Consider the following 22,629-nt stretch of genomic DNA (forward strand, 5'->3'; position numbering starts at 1 on the left):
AATTCTGCACCCTCTGTACCTTTTGCACTGATTTTATTCCAGTTAATATTAGGGTAGTTGAAATCCCCTATTATTTATTATACGACTACTACCTACTATTGTTATTTATTATTTCCTCCAATCCAATATCCTTTCTCACCACGCGTGTATATGTGTAAATGTAATGGAGTATTTTTGGTTTGCGTAGTATAACTCTGATCTTTTTTTAAAATTCGTTCACGGGATGTGGGCGTCGCTGGCGAGGCCGGCATTTATTGCCCATCCCTAATTGCCCTCGAGAAGGTGGTGGTGAGCCGCCTTCTTGAACCGCTGCAGTCCGTGTGGTGACGGTTCTCCCACAGTGCTGTTAGGAAGGGAGTTCCAGGATTTTGACCCAGCGACGATGAAGGAACGGCGATATATTTCCAAGTCGGGATGGTGTGTGACTTGGAGGGGAACGTGCAGGTGGTGTTATTCCCATGTGCCTGCTGCTCTTGTCCTTCTAGGTGGTAGAGGTCGCGGGTTTGGGAGGTGCTGTCGAAGAAGCCTTGGCGAGTTGCTGCAGTGCATCCTGTGGATGGTACACACTGCAGCCACAGTGCGCCGGTGGTGAAGGGAGTGAATGTTTAGGGTGATGGATGGGGTGCCAATCAAGCGGGCTGCTTTATCTTGGATGGTGTCGAGCTTCTTGAGTGTTGTTGGAGCTGCACTCATCCAGGCAAGTGGAGAGTATTCCATCACACTCCTGACTTGTGCCTTGTAGATGGTGGAAAGGCTTTGGGGAGTCAGGAGGTGAGTCACTCGCCGCAGAACACCCAGCCTCTGACCTGCTCTCGTAGCCACAGTATTTATATGGCTGGTCCAGTTAAGTTTCTGGTCAATGGTGACCCCCAGGATGTTGATGGTGGGGGATTCGGCGATGGTAATGCCGTTGAATGTCAAGGGGAGGTGGTTAGACTCTCTCTTGTTGGAGATGGTCATTGCCTGGCACTTATCTGGCGCAAATGTTACTTGCCACTTATGAGCCCAAGCCTGGATGTTGTCCAGGTCTTGCTGCATGCGGGCTCGGACTGCTTCATTATCTGAGGGGTTGCGAATGGAACTGAACACTGTGCAGTCATCAGCGAACATCCCCATTTCTGACCTTATGATGGAGGGAAGGTCATTGATGAAGCAGCTGAAGATGGTTGGGCCTAGGACACTGCCCTGAGGAACTCCTGCAGCAATGTCCTGGGGCTGAGATGATTGGCCTCCAACAACCACTACCATCTTCCTTTGTGCTAGGTATGACTCCAGCCACTGGAGAGTTTTCCCCCTGTTTCCCATGGACTTCAATTTTATTAGGGCTCCTTGATGCCACACTCGGTCAAATGCTGCCTTGATGTCAAGGGCAGTCACTCTCACCTCACCTCTGGAATTCATCTCTTTTGTCCATGTTTGGACCAAGGCTGTAAGGAGGTCTGGAGCCGAGTGGTCCTGGCGGAATCCAAACTGAGCATCGGTGAGCAGGTTATTGGTGAGTAAGTGCCGCTTGATAGCACTGTCGACGACACCTTCCATCACTTTGCTGATGATTGAGAGTAGACTGATGGGGCGGTAATTGGCCGGATTGGATTTGTCCTGCTTTTTGTGGACAGGACATACCTGGGCAATTTTCCACATTGTCGGGTAGATGCCAGTGTTGTAGCTGTACTGGAACAGCTTGGCTGGAGGCGCAGCTAGTTCTGGAGCACAAGTCTTCAGCACTACAGCTGGGATGTTGTCGGGGCCCATAGCCTTTGCTGTATCCATTGCACTCAGCCGTTTCTTGATATCACGTGGAGTGAATCGAATTGGCCGAAGACTGGCTTCCGTGATGGTGGGGATATCGGGAGGAGGCTGAGATGGATCATCCACTCGGCACTTCTGGCTGAAGATGGTTGCAAACGCTTCAGCCTTGTCTTTTGCACTCACGTGCTGGACTCCGCCATCATTGAGAATGGGGATGTTTGCAGAGCCTCCTCCTTCCGTTAGTTGTTTAATTGTCCACCACCATTCACGACTGGATGTGGCAGGACTGCATTACTCTGATCACGCCAAGTGGTGTGCTACTAAAAATATATAATCAATGGTACTGGGTGTAAAGTGATGAAGCCTGAATTGTGCAGCATGTTCTATGTTACTGCGTTGTATCTAGGGGATGGAAATGTTTCGTTGAATCTCCTGTGAACTCAGTTGAAAAGCACACCCAAGTGAATAGCAAGCAATAGCAATAGGAACAGGAGTAGGCCATTTAGCCCCTCAAGCCTGTTCCGCCATTTAATGAGATCATGGCTGATCTGTGACCTAACTCCATATGCCTGCTTAGCCCCATATCACTTAATACGTCTGGTTAACAAAAATCTATCAAAGATTTAAAATTAACAATTGAGTTGGCATCAACTGCCATTTGTGGAAGAGAGTTCCAAACTTCTACCACTCTTTGCATATAGAATGTTTCCTGACTTCACTCCTTAAAGTCCTGGCTTTAATCTTTAGGCTATGTCCCCTAGTCCTAGACTTCCCAAATAGCAGAAATAGTTTCTCTCTATCCACCCTATCAGTTCCCCTTAATATCCCTTAATAGGGCTTGGGGAAATCACTAAATACTAAAAACAACCAGACAGCATGTTGTAAAATTATATTATTGTCATCCACCCTTAATTACAGTAGTTACAGGAAGAAATATCATTTGGCAGCAAAACAGTCCATACCTAGGATGTTTTAGCAATACAAGATTCTAAATAAAACTTTTGTGAAGTTTGGCTTGTGTTTATATATATTAATTTTCCCAGTAGAGGGCATATGGCACCTGCTGCAAATTTGTACTGAGAGGAGGAGCAGTGGAAATGTACTGAGATAGGTGGTGAAACAGGGTGTGTAATGAGAGAGGTGGCACAGGGCCTGTACTGGGATAGGTGGGTTGGGCACATGGTCTGTACTGGGAGAGGTGGATGGGGCACAGGGTCTACCAGGAGAGATGAATAGGGAATAGGGTCTGTATTGGGAAGGTGGATAGGGCATAGGGTCTGTACTGGGAGAGGTGGATAGGGCAGTCTCCACTGGGAGAAGTGGAAAGGGCTCGGTCTCTACTGCGAGAGGTGGATAGGGCACAGGGTCTGTATTGGGAGAGGTGGATACGACAGGGTTTGTACTGGGAGAGGTGGATGGGGCATGGTTCTACTGGGAGAGGTGGAATGGGCACAGGGTCTGTACTGAGAGATGTGGGTGGGACAAAGGGTCTGTACTGGGAGAGGTGGGTAGGGAACAAAGCACTGAAAGAGGAGGGAAGCACAGGCGGCTGTCCTGAAAGGAGAAGAATGTGGGGGCATAGCATTTGAACTGAGAGAAGGGGCTAAAGAGTCAACATTAATTTAAACTGAAAACTTTGATTAAAAGCTCTCCCACCAGGGGACAATTGCCACCTTCCTATATTAACACAATCTCAGTTTTGTCGAAATGTTCAATGTTGGGCATTTCTTGAGTTTACTGCTCTTGGGTTTTTTCCTAACAGCTTGAGGAAAAAGTCACAACAGTTTTTGCCCAGTTCCTGTTAACATTCTTCGGCTGTGAATCGGCACCGTGAGAAATGAAATCTCAACAGTAAAAGACGTGGAACTTGTCCGCAAAGGAATCAACTGCAGCAGGGCCGACAACGGCGGGCGGGGGGCGGGGGGGGAATAGCCGAGGGCCCCGTCTCCCCTGGTTACCGTTGCTATGATACGACAGCGGCCTGAAGACTGCGGCCGCCATCAGGTCCTGGAAGCCGAGCAGGAGGGCAAACAACAGCAAGAATTATACACCTCGGGCACCCGAGCAACACAGCGCCCCGGCTTCACTTCACAGAGGCAGAGGGAGGGAAGAAGGAGCCCGGTTAACCGGCCGATGGTTGAATTATAACCGGGTTTCCCCGGGGTGGGCGGCGATGATGAAGGAGGAGGACGAGATGGTGACCCAGAGTCTGAGGCAGCAGTTCCAGGCTCTCCAGGAGCAGCAGCAGAAGCGGATGGAGAGGATGCAGGCCCGCAAGAAAGAGCAGGAGACAAGCCTGGCCGCTTCGGGGCAACAGGATGACTTAAAGCTGCAGCTGGTGGCTGGCCATGCCAGCAGCACCGACATCAGCACAAGGTAGATTCAGACAGACACACAGGAGGACGTGGGCTGCTGTAACTTGCTTCTTCTCTCCCAAAAACACCAAAAAGTTTTTGACTAAGTAGAGAAAGCTGCAAAGTCACCGCTCCCCCCACCCCCACCCACACCCAGACTGGACTTTCATCTGTTGGCTTTTAAGGCCAACACATTGAGCCAGATTTTGTTGTCAAAATAAACGGTGAGGCTAATGGCGCTTGCTGTTATTTATGCGTAAATGGTACAGCAACTTCGGGCCGAGGTGCAGATGGGCAGATAAAGGCGAATGTCCGAAAGTTGCTGTCCGGGTTGCGCCGCTCCTCTGTTAGCTTTGCGAAAACGGCATCTCGCTGCCTGCCTCACCATTGTAAGGAGTCTTACAACACCAGGTTATAGTCCAACAGCTTTATTTGAGATCACAAGCTTTCGGAGCTTTCCTCCTTACTCACCTGACGAAGGAGGAAAGCTCCGAAAGCTTGTGATCTCAAATAAAACTGTTGGACTATAACCTGGTGTTGTAAGACTCCTTACATTTGTCCACCCCAGTCCATCACCAGCATCTCCACATCATGCCTCACCATTGACACACATTGAATGTCGTGAAGTTGCTGTGTTTGCGCAGTCAATACGAACTAAACCCGCCGCTGATATTCAGGGTTAGTAATTACAAACGTAATTATCCTTTTAACGACGTGGTAAGTGTTAATTACTGCCAATCAACCTCTCTGGCACTGAAAATTAACTGCTACAAGTGTGGAGCCTCATTCCTTCAGGTTTTGAATTTTTCAGGGAGATTTAAAAAATGTCAAATTTTAAATTTATTTTTTTTTTCTTTTCCTTTCTGTCTCTTATTTTTTTCTCTCTTCATCCAATCTTTCTTTCCCTCTTTTTTTTCTCTTTTTGTACCTGATTTGACATTGAATTCACTCCCTTTAATTCACCCTTCCTCTCAGTCCTTCCACTGTTTATTTCCTAATCCTTAAATCTCATTGATTAAGGAGATACCCTGTTGGTTGCCCTGTTCACTCAGGTCCCAAATGCCCTGTTTCCCTCACTGCTCCATTATCAGCTCGCACTTTCAGCAAATTTGTGGGTAAACATTTCTAGAGCTGAAGGGTGCAGGGGCAAGTCTAACTAATGGCAGATGCCGTTAGATGCCCTGCTACAGCAAATTCTGGCCCCATAGGTAGGGTGAGCCATTGCTGTAGATCCTATTTATGTAGACAACATATCAATATTTACAGTGACTGAATAAGTTAAATTCCAGTTTAATTGCATGAGTGTTTGGGGACAAAATTAAAACAGAAGACTAATTAACTACTAAATCAAGCTAAATCCATTTACTAAATATAATCTAGATCTCAAGTGATTCTATTAATCCTAGAAATAAACTACTGATTAAATAAATAAAAACTAGAGATGGCAGTACAGACTGTGTGTCGGGACTGTAATATGTGGGAGTTTGAGGACAGTGAGTCTGTCCCAGATTGCCACATCTGCAGGAAATGTCTCTGGCTTGAGACACTCTGAATCAGAGCCTTTGAGCTAGAGTGCGAGTTAGAGACACCCTGATACATAAGGGGGGGGAGGGGGTATGGAAGGAGGTTCCACAGTCACTGGTCCTCTCCAACAGGTACGAGGTCCATGATGCCCGTGAGGATAAGAATGAAGCCTGCAGGGAGGATGCCTTGAATGCTAACCAAGGCACCGTGGAGCACGAGACAGTCCAAGGGGGATGGATCAGAATAGAAAAGTTGTAGTCGTAGTGAATTCTATAATCAGGGGACTAGATAGCGTCCTCTGCAGTCGCAATCGAGAGTCCAGGAGGGTGTGTTGCCTACCTGCTGCAAGGGTAAAGGACACCTTGGAGCAACTGGAGAGGAACTTGGAAAGGGAGGTGGAGGATCCAGTTTTCATGGTTCATGTCAGCATCAATGACATAAGGAAGAACAAGGAGAAGGTCCTGCTTGGGAACTATTAGAAGCTATGAACTAAATTAAAAAGGACCTCATGGGTGGTAATCCCAGGTTTACTACCGGAGCCACATGCTAATTGGAATAGGGATAGGCAGATCAGAAAGATGAATGCATGGCTGAAAGAGTGGTGTGGGAAGGAGGGGACACTGGCACCATCATAAGGTCAGAAATGTAGATGTTCGCTGATGATTGCACAGTGTTCATTTCCATTCACAACCCCTCAGATAATGAAGATGTCCGTGCCCGCATGCAGCAAGACCTTGGGCTTGGGCTGATAAGTGGCAAGTAAAATTCGCACCAGACAAGTGCCAGGCAATGACCATCTCCAACAAGAGAGAGTCTAACCACCTCCCCTTGACATTCAATGGCATTACCATTACTGAATCCCCCACCATCAACATCCTGGGGGTCACCATTGACCAGAAACTTAACTGGACCAGCTACATAAATACTATGGCTTCAAGAGCAGGTCAGAGGCTGGGTATTCTGCGGCGAGTGACTCACCTCCTGACTCCCCAAAGCCTTTCCACCATCTACAAGGCACAAGTCAGGAGTGTGGTGGAATACTCTCCACTTGCCTGGATGAATGCAGCTCCAACAACACTCAAGAAGCTCAACACCATCCAGGACAAAGCTGCCCGCTTTATTGGCACCCCTTCCACCACCCTAAACATTCACTCCCTTCACCACCGGCGCACTGTGGCTGCAGTGTGTACCATCCATAGGATGCACTGCATCAACCCGCCAAGGCTTCTTCGACAGCACCTCCCAAACCTGCGACCTCTACCACCTAGAAGGACAAGGTCAGCAGGCACATGGGAACAACATCACCTGCACGTTCCCCTCCAAGTCACACATCATCCCGACTTGGAAATATATCGCTGTTCTTTCATCGTTACTATACCAAAATCCTGGAACTCCCTACTTAACAGCGCTGTGGGAGAACCTTCACCACACGGATTGCAGCGGTTCAAGGCAGCGGCTCACCACCACCTTCTCAAGGGCAATTAGGGATGGGCAATAAATGCTGGTCTTGCCAGCGACGCCCACATCCCATGAATGAATTAAAAAAATACTGGGTCAGGAAGGAGCTGTACCGCTGGGATGGGCTCCACCTGAACTGGAATGGGACCAGAGTCCTAGCGGAAAGGACATATAGGGCAGTGCAGAAGGCTTTAAACTAGCAAGATGGGGGAAGGTATCTGGTAGCAATAACAAAAGCTTAACGATAAAGGAACAGGTATGGTAGCATAATGGTTATGTTACTGGACTAGTAATCCAGAGGCCCGGACTAATAATATGGGGATATAAGTTCAAAATATGGGGAATTTAAATTCAATTAATTAAATAAAATCTGAAATTAAAAAAAAGCTAGTGTCACTAATGGTGAAACTATTGGATAGTCGTAAAAAAACCCATCTGGTTCACTAATGCCCTTTAGGGAAGGAAACCCTGCATCCTTACCTGGTCTGGCCTACATGTGACTCCAGACGCACAGCAATGTGGTTGATTCTTACTTGCCCTCTGAAATGGCCTAGTAAGCCACTCAGTTGTAAAATCTCGCTACAAAAAGTCATAAGCATAAAACCGGACACAACAAAGGCAAACCAAAGCCCAGTCGACCCTGCAAAGTCCCCCTCACTAACATCTGGAGACTTGTGCCAAAGATTGGGAGAGCTGTCCTACAGACTAGTCAAGCAACAGCCTGACATAGCTATACTCACAGAATCATACCTTTCAGCCAACGTCCCAGTTTCCTCCATCATCATCCCTGGGTATGTGCAGGACCGACGCACCAGAGGTGGCGGTACAGTGATTTACAGTCAGGAGGGTGTGGCCCTGGGAGTCCTCAACATTGACTCCGGATCTCATGGCATCAGGTCAACACATGGGCAAGGAAACCTCCTGCTGATTACCACCTACCGTCCTCCCTCAGCTGATGAAGCAGTCCTCCTCCATGTTGAGCACCACTTGGAGGAAGCACTGAGGGTAGCAAGGGCACAGAATGTACTCTGGGTGGGAGACTTCAATGTCCATCACCAAGACTGGCTCGGAAGCACCACTGCTGACTGAGCTGGCTGACTCCTGAAGGACATAGCTGCCAGACTGGGCCTGTGGCAGGTGGTGAGTGAACCAACACGAGAGGAAAAAACTACTTGACCTCGTCATCACCAATCTACCTGTCGCAGATGCATTTGTCCATGACAGCATTGGTAGGAGTGACCACCGCACAGTCCTTGTGGAGACTAAGTCCTGTCTTCACACTGAGGACACGATCCAACGTGTTGTGTGACACTACCACCGTGCTAAATGGGATAGATTCAGAACAGATCTAAGCAGCTCAAAACTGGGCATCCATAAGGCGCTGTGGGCCATCAGCAGCAGCAGAATTGTATTTCAGCACAATCTGTAACCTCATGGCCTATCATTACCAACAAGCCAGGGGATCAACCCTGGCTCAATGAGAAGTGTTAAGAGCATGCCAGGAGCAGCACCAGGCGTACCGAAAAATGAGGTGCCAACCTAATGAAGCTACAAGACAAGACTACATGCATGCTAAACAGCGGAAGCAACATGCTATAGACAGAGCTAAGTGATTCCACCACCAACGGATCAGATCAAGGCTCTGCAGTCTCTGCCACATCCAGTCATGAATGCTGGTGGACAATTAAACAACTAACGGGAGGAGGAGGCTCTGTGAACATCCCCATCCTCAATGATGGCAGAGTCAAGCACGTGAGTGCAAAGGCAAGGCTGAAGCATTTGCAACCATCTTCAGCCAGAAGTGCCGAGTGGATGATCCATCTCGGCCTCCTCCCGATATCCCCACCATCACAGAAGCCAGTCTTCAGCCAATTCGATTCACTCCACGTGATATCAAGAAACGGCTGAGTGCACTGGATACAGTAAAGGCTATGGGCCCCGACAACATCCCGGCTGTAGTGCTGAAGACTTGTGCTCCAGAACTAGCTGCGCCTCTAGCCAAACTGTTCCAGTACAGCTACAACACTGGCATCTACTGACAATGTGGAAAATTGCCCAGATATGTCCTGTCCACAAAAAGCAGGACAAATCCAATCCGGTCAATTACCGCCCCATCAGTCTACTCTCAATCATCAGCAAAGTGATGGAAGGTGTCGTTGACAGTTCTATCAAGCGGCACTGACTCACCAATAACCTGCTCACCGATGCTCAGTTTGGGTTCCTCCAGGACCACTCAGCTCCAGACCTCATTACAGCCTTGGTCCAAACATGGACAAAAGAGCAGAATTCCAGAGGTGAGGTGAGAGTGACTGCCCTTGACATCAAGGCAGCATTTGACCAAGTGTAGCACCAAGGAGCCCTAGTAAAATTGAAGTCAATGGGAGTCAGGGGGAAAACTCTCCCATGGCTGGAGTCATACCTAGCACTAAAGGAAGTTGGTAGTGGTTGTTGGAGGCCAATCATCTCAGCCCCAGGACATTGCTGCAGGAGTTCCTCAGGGTAGTGTCCTAGGCCCAACCATCTTCAGCTGCTTCATCAATGACCTTCCCTCCATCATAAGGTCAGAAATGGGGATGTTCGCTGATGATTGCACAGTGTTCAGTTCCTTTCGCAACCCCTCAGATAATGAAGCAATCCGTGCCCGCATGCGGCAAGACCTGGACAACATCCAGTCTTGGGCTGATAAGTGGTAAGTAACATTCGCGCCAGGCAACGACCATCTCCAATAAGAGAGAATCAAACCACCTCCCCTTAACATTCAACGGCCTTACCATTGCCGAATCCCCCAGCATCAACATTCTGGGGGTCTCCATTGACCAGAAGACTGAGGGGTGATAGAGGTCTTTAAGATTATCGAATCGAATGATACAGCACAGAAGGAGGCCATTCGGCCTATCGTGCCTGTGCCGGCTCTTTGAAAGAGCTATCCAATTAGTCCCACTCCCCTGCTCTTTCCCCATAGCCCTGAAATTTTTTCCATTTCAAGTATTTATCCAATTCCTTTTTGAAATGTATTATTGAGTCTGCTTTCACTACCCTTTCAGGCAGTGCATTCCAGATCATCACAACTCGTTGTGTAAACATTTTTTCCTCACGTCGCCTCTGATTCTTTTGCCAATTACCTTAAATTTGCGTCCTCTAGTTACCAACCCTTCTCCCACTGGAAACGGTTTCTCCTTATTTACTCTATAAAAACCTTTCATTATGAAAGGGTTTGATAGGGTGGATGTAGAGAAGATGTTTCCACTTGTGGGGGAGACCAAAACTAGGGGCCATAAATATAAGGTAGTCACTAATAAATCCAATAGGGAATTCAGGAGAAACTTCTTTACTCAGAGAGTGGTTAGAATGTGGAACTCGCTACCACAAGGAGTAGTTGAGGCGACTAGCATAGGTGCATTTAAGGGGAAGCTGGATAAAAACATGAGGGAGAAAGGAATAGAAGGATATGCTGATAGGGTTAGATGAAGAAGGGAGGGAGAAGGCTCATATGGAACGTAAACACTGACATAGACCAGTTGGGCCGAATGGCCTGTTTCTGTGCTGTACATTCTATGTAATTCTATGAATTCTGCCACTCCATCAACTTTTCTATGAAAACTGTAAATCGGTGGCCTTGATTGTTGAAGGGGTGGTTCCACACTCTCAGCATAGAGCTGCGCTGGCAGGGATCACAAAATCAGCCCCTGTAAACCTGTATCTAAGGTGAAAATTTGTAAGTAAATCAAGGAGAGATCACAATTTCCAGTCAGTGAGAAACTTTTCTCCATCATTGAATCATAAATAACACTCACTGACCATGGTGATGAAACTGCACGCTACTAAGCGATGTTCAAACTCTTAGAGTTTACATTTGTCGACTTCTCCAGTTTGGATGCTGTCACACATCTGTACAGATTGTATTTGTCGTTTCTGTCTGTGGTGGCAGCTGGTGTCAGCTAAATAAGAAAGGACCCGAAATTTAAGTAAGACCTCCCCGTACAGGGTTTAGAAGCAAAGTCTGAGCCACTTTTCCGATTTTATGTTATAATCTGAACCCATTAATTAAATTATGGCTGGGCCATCACTTCCAGCCACCCATCACTATGTATTTGTAACAATTTTTTTCCTCTTTCAAGAGATTTTTAAAAAATGTATATAATTCCTTTAAAAAAATGTTTTGCACTATTTTAATTTAAATTGTGAGTGTTGATGGCATGATCGGGATAACTGAGTTTGAGGCATTGTTAACCTTTACCATGGGAGGAAACTTAATTAATACATGTAGTTGGAATGATGGGCTTCTAGTCTTTATGAACAATACACAAAGAAGAGAGTCCAGTAATGATAAAATTTGCTGATGGTACCAAGCCATAGGACTACTGTGAAAGGAGATAAAGGGCACGATTTTAAGATCATCACCAAAAGGACAAGGGGAGAAATTAGAAGATTTTTTTTTTACAGAGGGTGACCAGGATATGGAATGACCTACCAGAAACAGCAGTGGGAGCAGAATCTGTAATAACTGTATATTCAAGGCTGAGATGGATAGATTTTTGGACACTAAGGGATATGGGGGTAGGGCGGGAAAGTGGAGTTGAGGCCGAAGATCAGCCGTGTGCTTATTGAATGGCGGAGCAGGCTCGTGGGGCCGTATGGCCTACTCCTGCTCCTATTTCTTATGTTCTTCTCATGTTCTAACTTTTGAGAGAGATGTGGATCATTACTTGAAAAAGAAAAAAATAAATGGCACGGTTAAAGGGCAGGGGAATGTAACTAAGTGAAAACCTCTTTGAGAGAGAGGACAGGTGTGATGGGCTCCTTCTGTGCTTTAAAATTCTATGACTGCATTCAAAGGGGTTATGGGCATTTAAAAAAAATTGATAAGCCCTGAACAAAACCTGGAGAAACATCGACCCATGATGTAGGACACTAACAAGGCTGAAAAGAGCGGGAGAAAAGGCAAGGCAATCAAGCCGTGGTTGGATGATGCTAAGCTTGTATTTTAAAAGCTTGCAGATTGTAGGAGGAGTGGAAGACTGCGAGAGATAAGGAGTTCCACTTTTTTGAATGCACTAGAGTGGGAGACAGTGTGCAGCACACTGATTTCAGCGCATGATGATGTAGGAAGGAAGATGATTGTGTAGGATGGCATACTTGGAACTTAGAAGGAACAAGATAGGGAAGTTTAAGATGAAAAGGAGAATGAGTTAAGGGATGTTAGAATTGGATAGCCGTGTGGTGAAGGATAGAATCCTAGATCAAAAGCGTCAGTTCTGACGACAGGTCGTCGACCTGAAACGTTAACTATTTCTTTCTCCACAGATGCAGCCTCACTTGCTAATCTTTTCCAGCATTTTCTATTTTTATTTTATGACAGAATACTAGAGCCTGGTCTTCAGTTGCTTTCAAGCCTTTATCCACAGAGATTGCCCTTACACACCACGCCCTAGATAAGCTCTCCTATAAAAAAGGATACAGGAGAGTCCCCAGTTGATACCCACCACCTGAATATAATTAATACTCATTGATATAAATTATACAATTAACAGGGATGGCAGTCAAGGTCAGTCACCTTCCTTAAGGGGTTTAAAGTGTGGGAAGTACAGACTGATTAACAACAACAACTTGAATTTATATAGCACCGTTAATATAGTAAAATGTCCCAAGGCACTTCACAGGAGCGATTATCAAACAAAATTTGACACCAAGCCACATAAGGAGATATTAGGACAGGTGACCAAAAGCTTGGTCATAGAGGTAGGTTTTAAGGAGTGGCTTAAAGGAGGAGAGAGAGGTGGAGAGGTTTAGGGAGGGAATTCCAGGGCATCGGGCCTAGACAGCTGAAAGCACGGACTCCATTGCTTGGGCGAAGACAATCGGGGATCCGCAAGATGCCAGAATTGGAGGAATGCAGAGATCTCGGAGGCTGTAGTGCTGAAGGAGTTTACAGAGATAGGGAGGGGGGAGGCTATGGAGGGATTTGAACACAAGGATGAGAATTTTAAATTCGAGGTGTTGCTGGACTGGAAGCTAGTGTAGGTCAGTGAGCACAGGGGTGAAGGGTGAACGGGGCTTGGTGAAATTACATGGCTATATTATCCTTGCGATGTTTCAGGAGACAAACTTGCCCAGATCATAGGATCATAGAATGATACAGCGCAGAAGGAGGCCATTTGGCCCATCAAGCCTGTGCTAGCTCTTTGATAGAGCTATCCAATTAGTCCCACTCCCCTGTTCTTTCTCCATAGGAATTAAAGTTTGACTGCCAGCACCATTATTGATATATCGCAAATGATTTATTTTCAGTTCGTAGTGGACTTGTAATGCTCAGATTTTTTTTTAAAATGTAGTTGTATCTTAACAATGTCACAATTTCCAGGCCTGTCCTCTGTCTCATGATGACAAAGCCTGTGGGTCCGCAGTAAGCGGTCAGAGTGGCAAGGGAAAGAAGAGAAAAGGGAGATGGAACATACACGTTTATCTATGAAGAGACGATAAAGTTAGAGAAGCCAGGGACTTGGTGAAACAGAAATGGGAAGTTAAAAAAAATACAGCAAAGCAAAAAGATAAAAGAATGGATGTCTCCGCACCACTGAAGACCCGCCCCTGCAGGCCCCGCCCACTGACCCTGCAAACTTTGTTGGGGGGGCAGTGGTGGTCAGTGGTGGAAGTTCGTGTCGGAGGCAATCCTGCCTGCATCGTACCCCTGTGCATTTTCCCAGTCAAAGTGTGGAATGAGAGAAGTCCGCCTGTGCTCCCAAGCTGGTTCCTTTCTTAGATTCTATCGCAGGCTCTCCACAACTCAGTCTATCTACTAGAGGGAGGCCAGGTTTCATCCTTGCTTTGAGGAGAGTTAGCTCACCACAGGGTTCTGCACTGGGGCATTAGAATTAGTCTTTATAGGCCTTGGAGGGAACAAGATGCTTCTCCCAAAGTTCAATATAGCCAGGTAAAAATTCCAAGCTGATGCATCTCTGCTTCCTGGAGTCTTCATCTGTGGCTGGTCAGACCCCATCAAACTGAAATGTTAGTGAAATCTACAGACAATATTGCTCCTTATTTTAGTAACAGTATCAGACAGGAGAGGACCTTCAGTCCATCTAACTCATCTATCTACAGTATTCCATTGGTGCATTTCTAACAACCCTGTATCCCATTTGTTGACAAGAACCTGCCTAATTCCTTCTCAAAACCCACTGAAAACGTTTCTTGTTCGGTCACCCATGCCGGTAATCTGTTCCACGTATTTGACACCCCTTACAGTTAAAACAGTTCCTCGTGCATTTCCTATTTTCTTTTGATGTACTTAAGTAGTAAATGTGACCCCTTGAAGTAGTAATAATAAGTAGGAACTTTCTGGGCATGGTGATATGTTAAGAGACTTTAGTGCCTTTGGAAAGTGAATGTTACTGTAAGAAAATTAATTTATAGCCCAAGAAAATGGCAGCCAGATAAAATTTAATTTCTGTTTTGTTTGGGTTGGATGTGATTTGAACCCATGTTCCATGTAGAAGTCCATGTTATAACATACTGTGACAGAAGCCTCTTCTTCCCCACCCACTTTCTGTGTTCTAACAATCTACTGGCTATATTGAACTTCGGAAGAAGCATCTTGTTCCCTCCAAGGCCTATAAAGACTAATTCTAATGCCCTAATGCAGAACCCTGAGGTGAGCTAACTCTCCTCAAAGCAAGGATGAAACCTGGTCCTTCTTAGTTTGTATGTCTCCGAACTATACATTTGCCACTCAACCATCGGGGGAGCTTTTTTAAAATTCATTCATGGGATGTGGGCGTCGCTGGCAAGGTCAGCATTTATTGCCCATCCCAAATTGCCCTTGAGAAGGTGGTGGTGAGCCGCCTTCTTGAACAGCTGCAGTCCATGTTAGGTAGGGAGTTGCAGGATTTTGACCCAGCGACGATGAGGGAACGGCAATATATTTCCAAGTCGGGATGGTGTGTGACTTGGAGAGGAACTTGCAGGTGGTAGTGTTCCCATGCGCCTGCTGCCCTTGTCCTTCTAGGTGGTAGAGGTCGTGGGCTTGGGAAATGCTGTTGAAGAAGCCTTAGCGAGTTGCTGCACTGCATCTTGTAGATGGTACACACTGTAGCCATGGTGCGCCAGTGGTGAAAGAAGTGAATGTTTAAGGTGGTGGATGGGGTGCCAATCAAGCGGGCTGCTTTGTCCTGGATGGTGTCGAGCTTCTTGAGTATTGTTGGACCGCACTCACCCAGGCAAGTGGAGAGTATTTAATCACACTCCTGACTTGTGCCTTGTAGATGGTGGACAAGAGCAGCAGGCACATGGGAACAACACCATCTGCATGTTCCCCTCCAAGCCACACACCATCCCGACTTGGAAATATATCGCCGTTCCTTCATCGTCGCTGGGTCAAAATCCTGGAACTCCCTTCCTAACAGCACTGTGGGAGAACCATCACCACATGGACTGCAGCGGTTCAAGGCAGCGGCTCACCACCACCTTCTCAAGGGCAATTAGGGATGGGCAATAAATGCCGGCCTCGCCAGCGATGCCCACATCCCATGAACGAATATAAAAAAAAAGTCAGGAGGTGAGTCACTTGCCGCAGAATACCCAGCCTCTGACCTACTCTTGTAGCCACATTATTTATGTGGCTGGTCCAGTTAAGTTTCTGGTCAAAGGTGACCCCCAGCATGTTGATGGTGGGGGATTCGGCAATGGTACTGCCATTAAATGTCAAGGGGAGGTGGTTAGACTCTCTCTTGTTGGAGATGGTCATTGCCTGGAACTTGCCTGGTGCGAATGTTACATGCCACTTATCAGCCCAAGCCTGGATGTTGTCCAGGTTTTGTTGCATGAGGGCACGGACTTCTTCATTATTTGAGGGATTACGAATGGAACTGAACACTGTGCAATCATCAGCGAACAACCCCACTTCAGATCTTATGATGGAGGGAAGATCATTGATGAAGCAGCTGAAGATGGTTGGGCCTAGGACACTGCCCTAACTCCTGCAGCGATTTCCTGGGGCTGAGATGATTGGCCTCCAACAACCACTACCATCTCTCTTTGTGCTAGGTATGACTCCAGCCACTGGAGAGTTTTCCTCCTGATTCCCATTGACTTCAATTTTACTAGGGCTCCTTGGTGCCACATTCGGTCAAATGCTGCCTTGATGTCAAGGGCAGTCACTCTCACCTCACCTCTGGAATTCAGCTCTTTTGTCCATGTTTGAACCAAGGCTGTAATGAGGCCTGGACCCTAGTGGTCCTGGAGGAACCCAAACTGAGCATCCGTGAGCAGGTTATTGGTGAGTAAGTGCCGCTTGATAGCACTGTTGAGGCCACCTTCCATCACTTTGCTGATGTTTGAGAGTAGACTGATGGGGCGGTAATTGGCCGGATTGGATTTGTCCTGCTTTTTGTGGACAGGACATACCTGGGCAATTTTCCACTTTGTCAGGTAGATGCCAGTGTTGTAGCTGTACAGGAACAGTTTGGCTAGAAACACTGCTAGTTCTGGAGTACAAGCCCTCAGCACTACAGCTGGGATGTTGTCAGGGCCCATAGCCTTTGTTGGATCCAGTGCACTCAGCCGTTTCTTGATATCACGTAGAGTGAATCGAATTGGCTGAAGACTGGCTTCTGTGATGGTGGGAGTATCGGGAGGAGGCCAAGATGGATCATCCACAAGGCACTTTTGCTATCATCTTTATATCTCCCACTTAGAGAAGTTTGATAACATGCATTTGAATACTCAGGAACAAAACCTGAAAATGTTGGAAGCACTCAGCAGATCAAGCAGCATCTGTGGAGAGAACAGAGGACTTAAAGTTTCAGGTATGGACCCTTCAACAGCACTGGAAGATATTAGTTATGACGAAGGGTTCACACCTAAGACATTAAGTCCTCTGCTCTCTACACAGATGCTACCTGACCTGCTGAGTGCTTCCTGTTTTTTGTTTCAGATTTCCAACATCTACAGCCTTTTGGTTTTTGATCTGCTCTGAATATTCAGACCCGTTTTGAGTATCTGGTTGAAAATCCATTTTGAGAAATTGTATTGCCTCTGTGTGTCCAGCGGGTGGCGCTCCAGGTACATTGTACACCTGTCCTGCCTGGGTTTCTGTGGTAACTATGAGCAGTATTGTATGATGTTGACTGGTTAGGAACACAGCCGAATGTTATTCCAGTAAGTATGGGCAGAGGTGTTCAAAAAAAAAATCCACCAATCATGGTTCCTGTGATGCTGGGACCATAGAAATGTCAGATAGAGAAAGAAATTGGTTTGGGTTGAGTAATGTAAGTTGTAAGGTTCTGGAGTTTTGTGAGATTGTCTTCACAGTTAGGGGTGAATTTGACCAAACTTTCCCAAATAAGTCGGCTAGGGTCCTTGACAGGGAACTTTGTATATAACGGGGGATTTTGCAACTTGGGCTATTCCTGCAAGAATGACAGTCTTGACTATTCCAGTTCTCTCTTGGACTGATCTCCCATCTTCCAATCTCCATCAACTTGAGCGCATTCAAAACTCTGCTGCCCCTATCCTAACTCGCTGCTTAAAACCTACCTCTTTGACCAAACGTTTGACCAACCACCTGCCCTAATGTCTCCTTCTTTCGCTCGGTGTCAGTTTGTGTCTGATTACGCTCCTGTGAAGCGCCTTGCGATGTTTTTTCTACGTTAAAGGCGCTGTATAAGTGCAAGTTGTTGTGCTAAATTTCACTCTGCTATTTTTAATTCAGGTGTTCATTAATCTGCTTAAAATGAAGACCGCATTAAATAGTGCAGAGGGGGTTTAGTACAAGCACATTAAGCAGTTGTAGAGGAGTAGCACTGGTTGGAAAATATGAGCCAAATAGCCCTTTCCCCACTCTGTGCTTTCAGGTCAGGTGGCTGCTGAAGGTGCTAATTCCAGAGAAGTGAAAGGCGACGTTCTATAGCTGGCTATGTCTGCTGGCCCCCTCAGTTTGTCAGTTGACTAAGGACTGGTGTGAAACCCTTGAATTTTCCAGATTGTTGGAGAATGAGAACGAGCAGCTGCAGGAGCAGACCCGGGAGCTGCGGGATGAGAACGGCCGGCTCTACAAACTCCTCAACGAGAGGGATTTCGAGATTAAGCACCTGAAAAGGAAAAGGGAGGAGGATCGATTTGCTCTCGCAGGTAAAGGGGCCACCGGGGGGCGGGGGGGTGCGGGGCGGTGGTCGGCTGATGCCTTGGTAGACGGGTTACTGTCATTCCAGCGGCTGCTGTTCGAATGACTTCAGGGGGAAAGAGACGCTCCCTCCCCGCAGACTGTTTCAGTTAATCCTGGGAGGTGGTTGTCTGCCTAACCTCTTGGCCTCAGAGAGGTTTTGAGGCAGGGACAGAAGATAATTGAAAAAGAACATAGAAACAAGAAGAGTAGTCCATTCAGCCCCTCAAACCTGTTCTGCCATTCAGTTCAAGAAGGCGGCTCACCACCACCTTGTCAAGGGCAATTAGGGATGGCCAATAAATGCTGGCCTCGCCAGTGACACCCACATCCCGTGAACGAATAATAAAAAAAAAAGTTAGACCATGGCTGATCTATACCTCAACTCCATTTACCCACCGTTGATCCATATCTATGTTGGTGTTCAGAGAGATGTGGGTGTCCTCGTACAAGGAACAGAAAGTTAACATGCTGGTAAAGCAAGCAACAAGGAAGGCAAATGGCATGTTGGCCTTTATTGCAAGGGGTTTGGAGTACAAGAGTAAGGAAGTCTTACTACAATTGTTACAGGGCTTTGGTGAGACCTCACCTGGAGTACTGTGTACAGTTTTGGTCTCCTTATCTAAGGAAGGATATACTTGCCTTCGAGGCAGTGCAACAAAGGTTCACTAGACTGATTCCTGGGATGAGAGGGTTGTCCTGTGATGAGAGATTGAGTAGAATGGGCATAAATTCTCTGGAGTTTAGAAGAATGAGATGTGATCTCATTGAAACATATAAGATTCTGAGGGAGCTTGACAGGGTAGATGCTGAGAGATTGTTTCCCCTGGCTGGAGAGTCTAGAACTAAGGGGCATAGTCGCAGGATAAGGGGTCAGCCATTCAAGACTGAGATGAGGAGGAATTTCTTCACTCAGAGGATTGCGGATCTTTGGAATTCTCTACACCAGAGGGCTGTGGCTGCTGAGTCATTGAATATATTTAAGGCTGAGATCGATAGATTTTTGGACTCTAGGGAGTCAAGGGATATGGGGATTGGACGGGAAAGTGGAGTTGAGGTTAAAGATCACCCATGATTTCATTGAATGGCGGAGCAGGCTCGAGGGGCCATATGGCCTACTCTTGCTCCTATTTCTTATGTTCTTATCCCTTGATACCCTTACCTAATAAAAACCTATCAACCTCAGTTTTGAAAATTTCAATTGGCTCAGCATCCATGGCCTTTCGGGGGAGAGAGTTCTAGATTTCCACTACCCTTTGTGTGAGGAAGTGCTTCCTCGCTTCCCTCCTGAACATCCTGGCTCTAATTTTAAGATTGTGTCCTCTTGCTCTGGACTCCCCCACCACAGGAAGTAGTTTCTGTTTATCTTCCCAAATCAAATCCCTTCATCATTTTAAACACCTCGATGAGATCACCCCTCAATCTTCTATGCTCAAGGGAATACAAGCCAGGTTTATGCAACCTGTCCTCATAATTTAACCCTTTAACCCCGGTATCATTCTGGTGAATCTGTGCTACATCCTCTCGAAAGCCAGTATATCCTTCCTGACGTGTGGTGCCCAGAACTAAACGCAATACTTCAAATGGGTGTCTAACCAAGGCTTTATGCAACTGTACATAACTTCCTCCCCTTTGTATTCCAGCCCTCTTGAGATAAAGGCCAACATTCCATTAGTCTTTTTGATTGCATTTTCTACCTGTCCACTTGCTCAATGATTTGTGTACATGGACGCCCAAAATCTCTTTGCTCCTCTGCAGTTCCTAGTTTCTGACCATTTAGAACATACTCCGATTGTCTTTCTTGGGTCCAAAGTGGATGACTTTATAAAGAAGAACAGAGAGCTTTTCTTTATGTCGACCAAGTCCCTTTCTCGAAGCAATGCCTTCAACAACAAATTAACTGGTCTTCCATCTGTGGGATTGTGAGATCTTGCCTTGTGCAAGATGGGTACTGGGTTGTCTGTATAACAGTCGCTGGACTTCAAAGTAAGTCATTCGCTGAAACTGTCAACTTCGTCTGGAGCGTAAAACTGCCTCCTGTTATACGTGCCACCAGATTTTCCCTGCCCTGGACTTCGGTGGAAAGGATAATTGGGCCGAGTGTATAGCGGGAGGACGATCCCATCCCGCCCATTTTACGCTCCTGTCGCAGTTAAAAATTCCACCCTTTGTGTGCGAAGTGCTTTGCACTACATTTCAATTTTTAAAATTAATTATCAGTAAGGTTAGAATGCCCGAATTAGGCAGAAGGAATGTAATTCAGCCTTGTTAAATTAAAAAATTGGACAGAAAATAAGAGAAGTCTGGGAGCGATTATAAGAACATAAATAGGAGCAGGAGTAGGCCATACGGCCCCTGGAGCCTGCTCTACAATTCAATAAGATCATGGCTGATTTTTGGCCTCAATTCCACTTTCCCGCCCGATCCCCATATCCCTTGATTCCCCTAGAGTCCAAAAATTTATCGATCTCAGTCTTGAACATATTCAACGACTCAGCATCCACAGCCCTCTGGGGTAGAGAATTCATAAGAACGTAAGAAATAGGTAGCAATCTCATCAACAGGTTCAGTGAGGACATCAACTATAAAAGTGACTCTAATCATCTTCCAAAGCCTAAGATGAGAGCACATCTCATTCCATTTGTCTTCTGTTCTTTTTGTAAACATATTTATTCCAGAGTTGAAGGTACAGATCGAGCTACTTTCCCTTCATTTTCCTTTCATTCTCTTTTTTTTGCACCTCTGATGATTTAAGATTGTGGAGATCTACCAACTTTTAAAGTTTATTTTGTTAACAGCAACAAATCTTGTTTTACTACTGTGGAGTGCAACGTGTTTGTACATAAGAATGTACAGTGAAAAGGATAGGACCATTAGGCCAGTGCATTTCAAACTTTTCTGTATGGGGACCCCTGCAAATATTGACACACCCCCGTGGTCCCCTCTTGAGAAAGTAAGAACATAAGAAATAGGAGCAGGAGTAGATCATACGGCCCCTCGAGCCTGCTCCGCCATTCAATAAGATCGTGGCTGACCTTCGACCTCAACTCCACTTCCCCGCCCGATCTTGTGCCTTAAAACTTCTGAAAGGCAGCGTCAGAGACATCACCGCAGAAAAGGTATTAGTATTTTCAACAGTAAGACTGCAGGCAACACTCGTCGTGCTGCCTTTTTAACTGCTAGCAGCTCCTTTTCAGTGGATGACTTCTGTGCTTGGCAGTCCTTATCCTGCACATTATTAGCTCGTGCATGGTGTAGGAAACGATGCGACCAGGCTGGTACTGAGAGTTAAGTAACGCAGCACAACACAAGACCTTTGGCGACCTGATGCGCTCCATTGATCTGTGGTGATACACAGTGCAATTACTCCTACAAAATCATAACGGAGCTCCTCCCAGTTACCTGCTGGGATTGAGCGGTCCAGATGTGCAATGCCGATCTGTTGGAATTACCGGCACACACTAACAGAGATCCAGGCTTTTCACCCCTAAAGTTTTCTTTGACGCTAATAAGTCTGCCCCTTGCTAATAGATCAATCCTGCCCGTCAGCACTTCAGACTGAAAGAAGCAGCTCTACTTTAAATTGATTTCAATCTTGTTAGATTCAAAACTATGCAAAAATACCCGGGAATGATTATAATCCCGGCAAATCTCTTTTCTCCAGAAGTGCATCTACTTGTCCTCTGATACCATCTGCTTCAATGACATTTACTGCTAACTTCTGCCACAACTCTGGTAGGTACTCTTTGGACAGGAAAAGTGCTCTCCCATTTCTGTTTCTGCTCCTAATTTCCTAATTTTTAATTGTACCTCCTGGTGCTCGAACCTTTCACCACAGCGCGCAAGTTGACTGAACCAGGCTTTTCAATTCCCGTCGTATCTTGAAAATTCCAATTAGGTCACCTTTAAATCTTCTCTTTCTGAAAGAAAACAAGCTCAACTTCCTTAACATTCCCTCACAGCTTAAATTCTCGATTCCTACAATCAGCTTCACCACTTGTCTTTGTATCCTTTCAAGGTCAAGAATATTCTTCCTACAATTGAAGGTGACAGGAATTGTGCACTGTAGTCCAGTGGACCTTTTGCAATCCAGAAGAGCTATATGTTGGGCTATTTTGTCCTGGCCAATATTTATCCCTCAATCAACACCTAAAAACAGATTACAACAACAACAACTTGCATTTGTAAAGTGCCTTTAACGTAGTAAAAGATCCCCAAGATTATCTGGTGATCATCGCATTGCTGTTTGTGGGATCTTGCTGTGCACAAATTGGCTGCCACGTTTCCTACATTACAACAGTGACTACACTTCAGAAAGTACTTAATTGGCCGTAAAGTGCTTTGGGACGTCCTGAGGTTGTGAAAGGCGCTATATAAATGCAAGGC

General features: G+C 46.2%; 1 protein-coding gene across 3 annotated transcripts in view; it reads left to right on the forward strand.

Annotated features, from left to right (window-relative positions):
- Positions 1–3,552: 3,552 nt before the first annotated feature.
- Positions 3,553–22,629, forward strand: part of ccdc13 (coiled-coil domain containing 13) — a 71,391-nt gene continuing 52,314 nt past the window's right edge. The window contains exons 1-2 of one of the 3 annotated variants that reach the window (XM_067968165.1): positions 3,553–4,125; positions 18,064–18,212. In XM_067968165.1, coding sequence (XP_067824266.1) covers positions 3,923–4,125; positions 18,064–18,212 — 352 coding nt within the window. In that variant the 5' untranslated portion in view covers positions 3,553–3,922. The remainder of the gene's footprint in view (positions 4,126–18,063; positions 18,213–22,629) is intronic. The other 2 variants (XM_067968152.1, XM_067968159.1) reach the window with 2 other exon arrangements.

This window comes from Heptranchias perlo, chromosome 2 (assembly GCF_035084215.1).
Source record: "Heptranchias perlo isolate sHepPer1 chromosome 2, sHepPer1.hap1, whole genome shotgun sequence".
Classification (NCBI taxonomy): Eukaryota; Metazoa; Chordata; class Chondrichthyes; order Hexanchiformes; family Hexanchidae; genus Heptranchias; species Heptranchias perlo.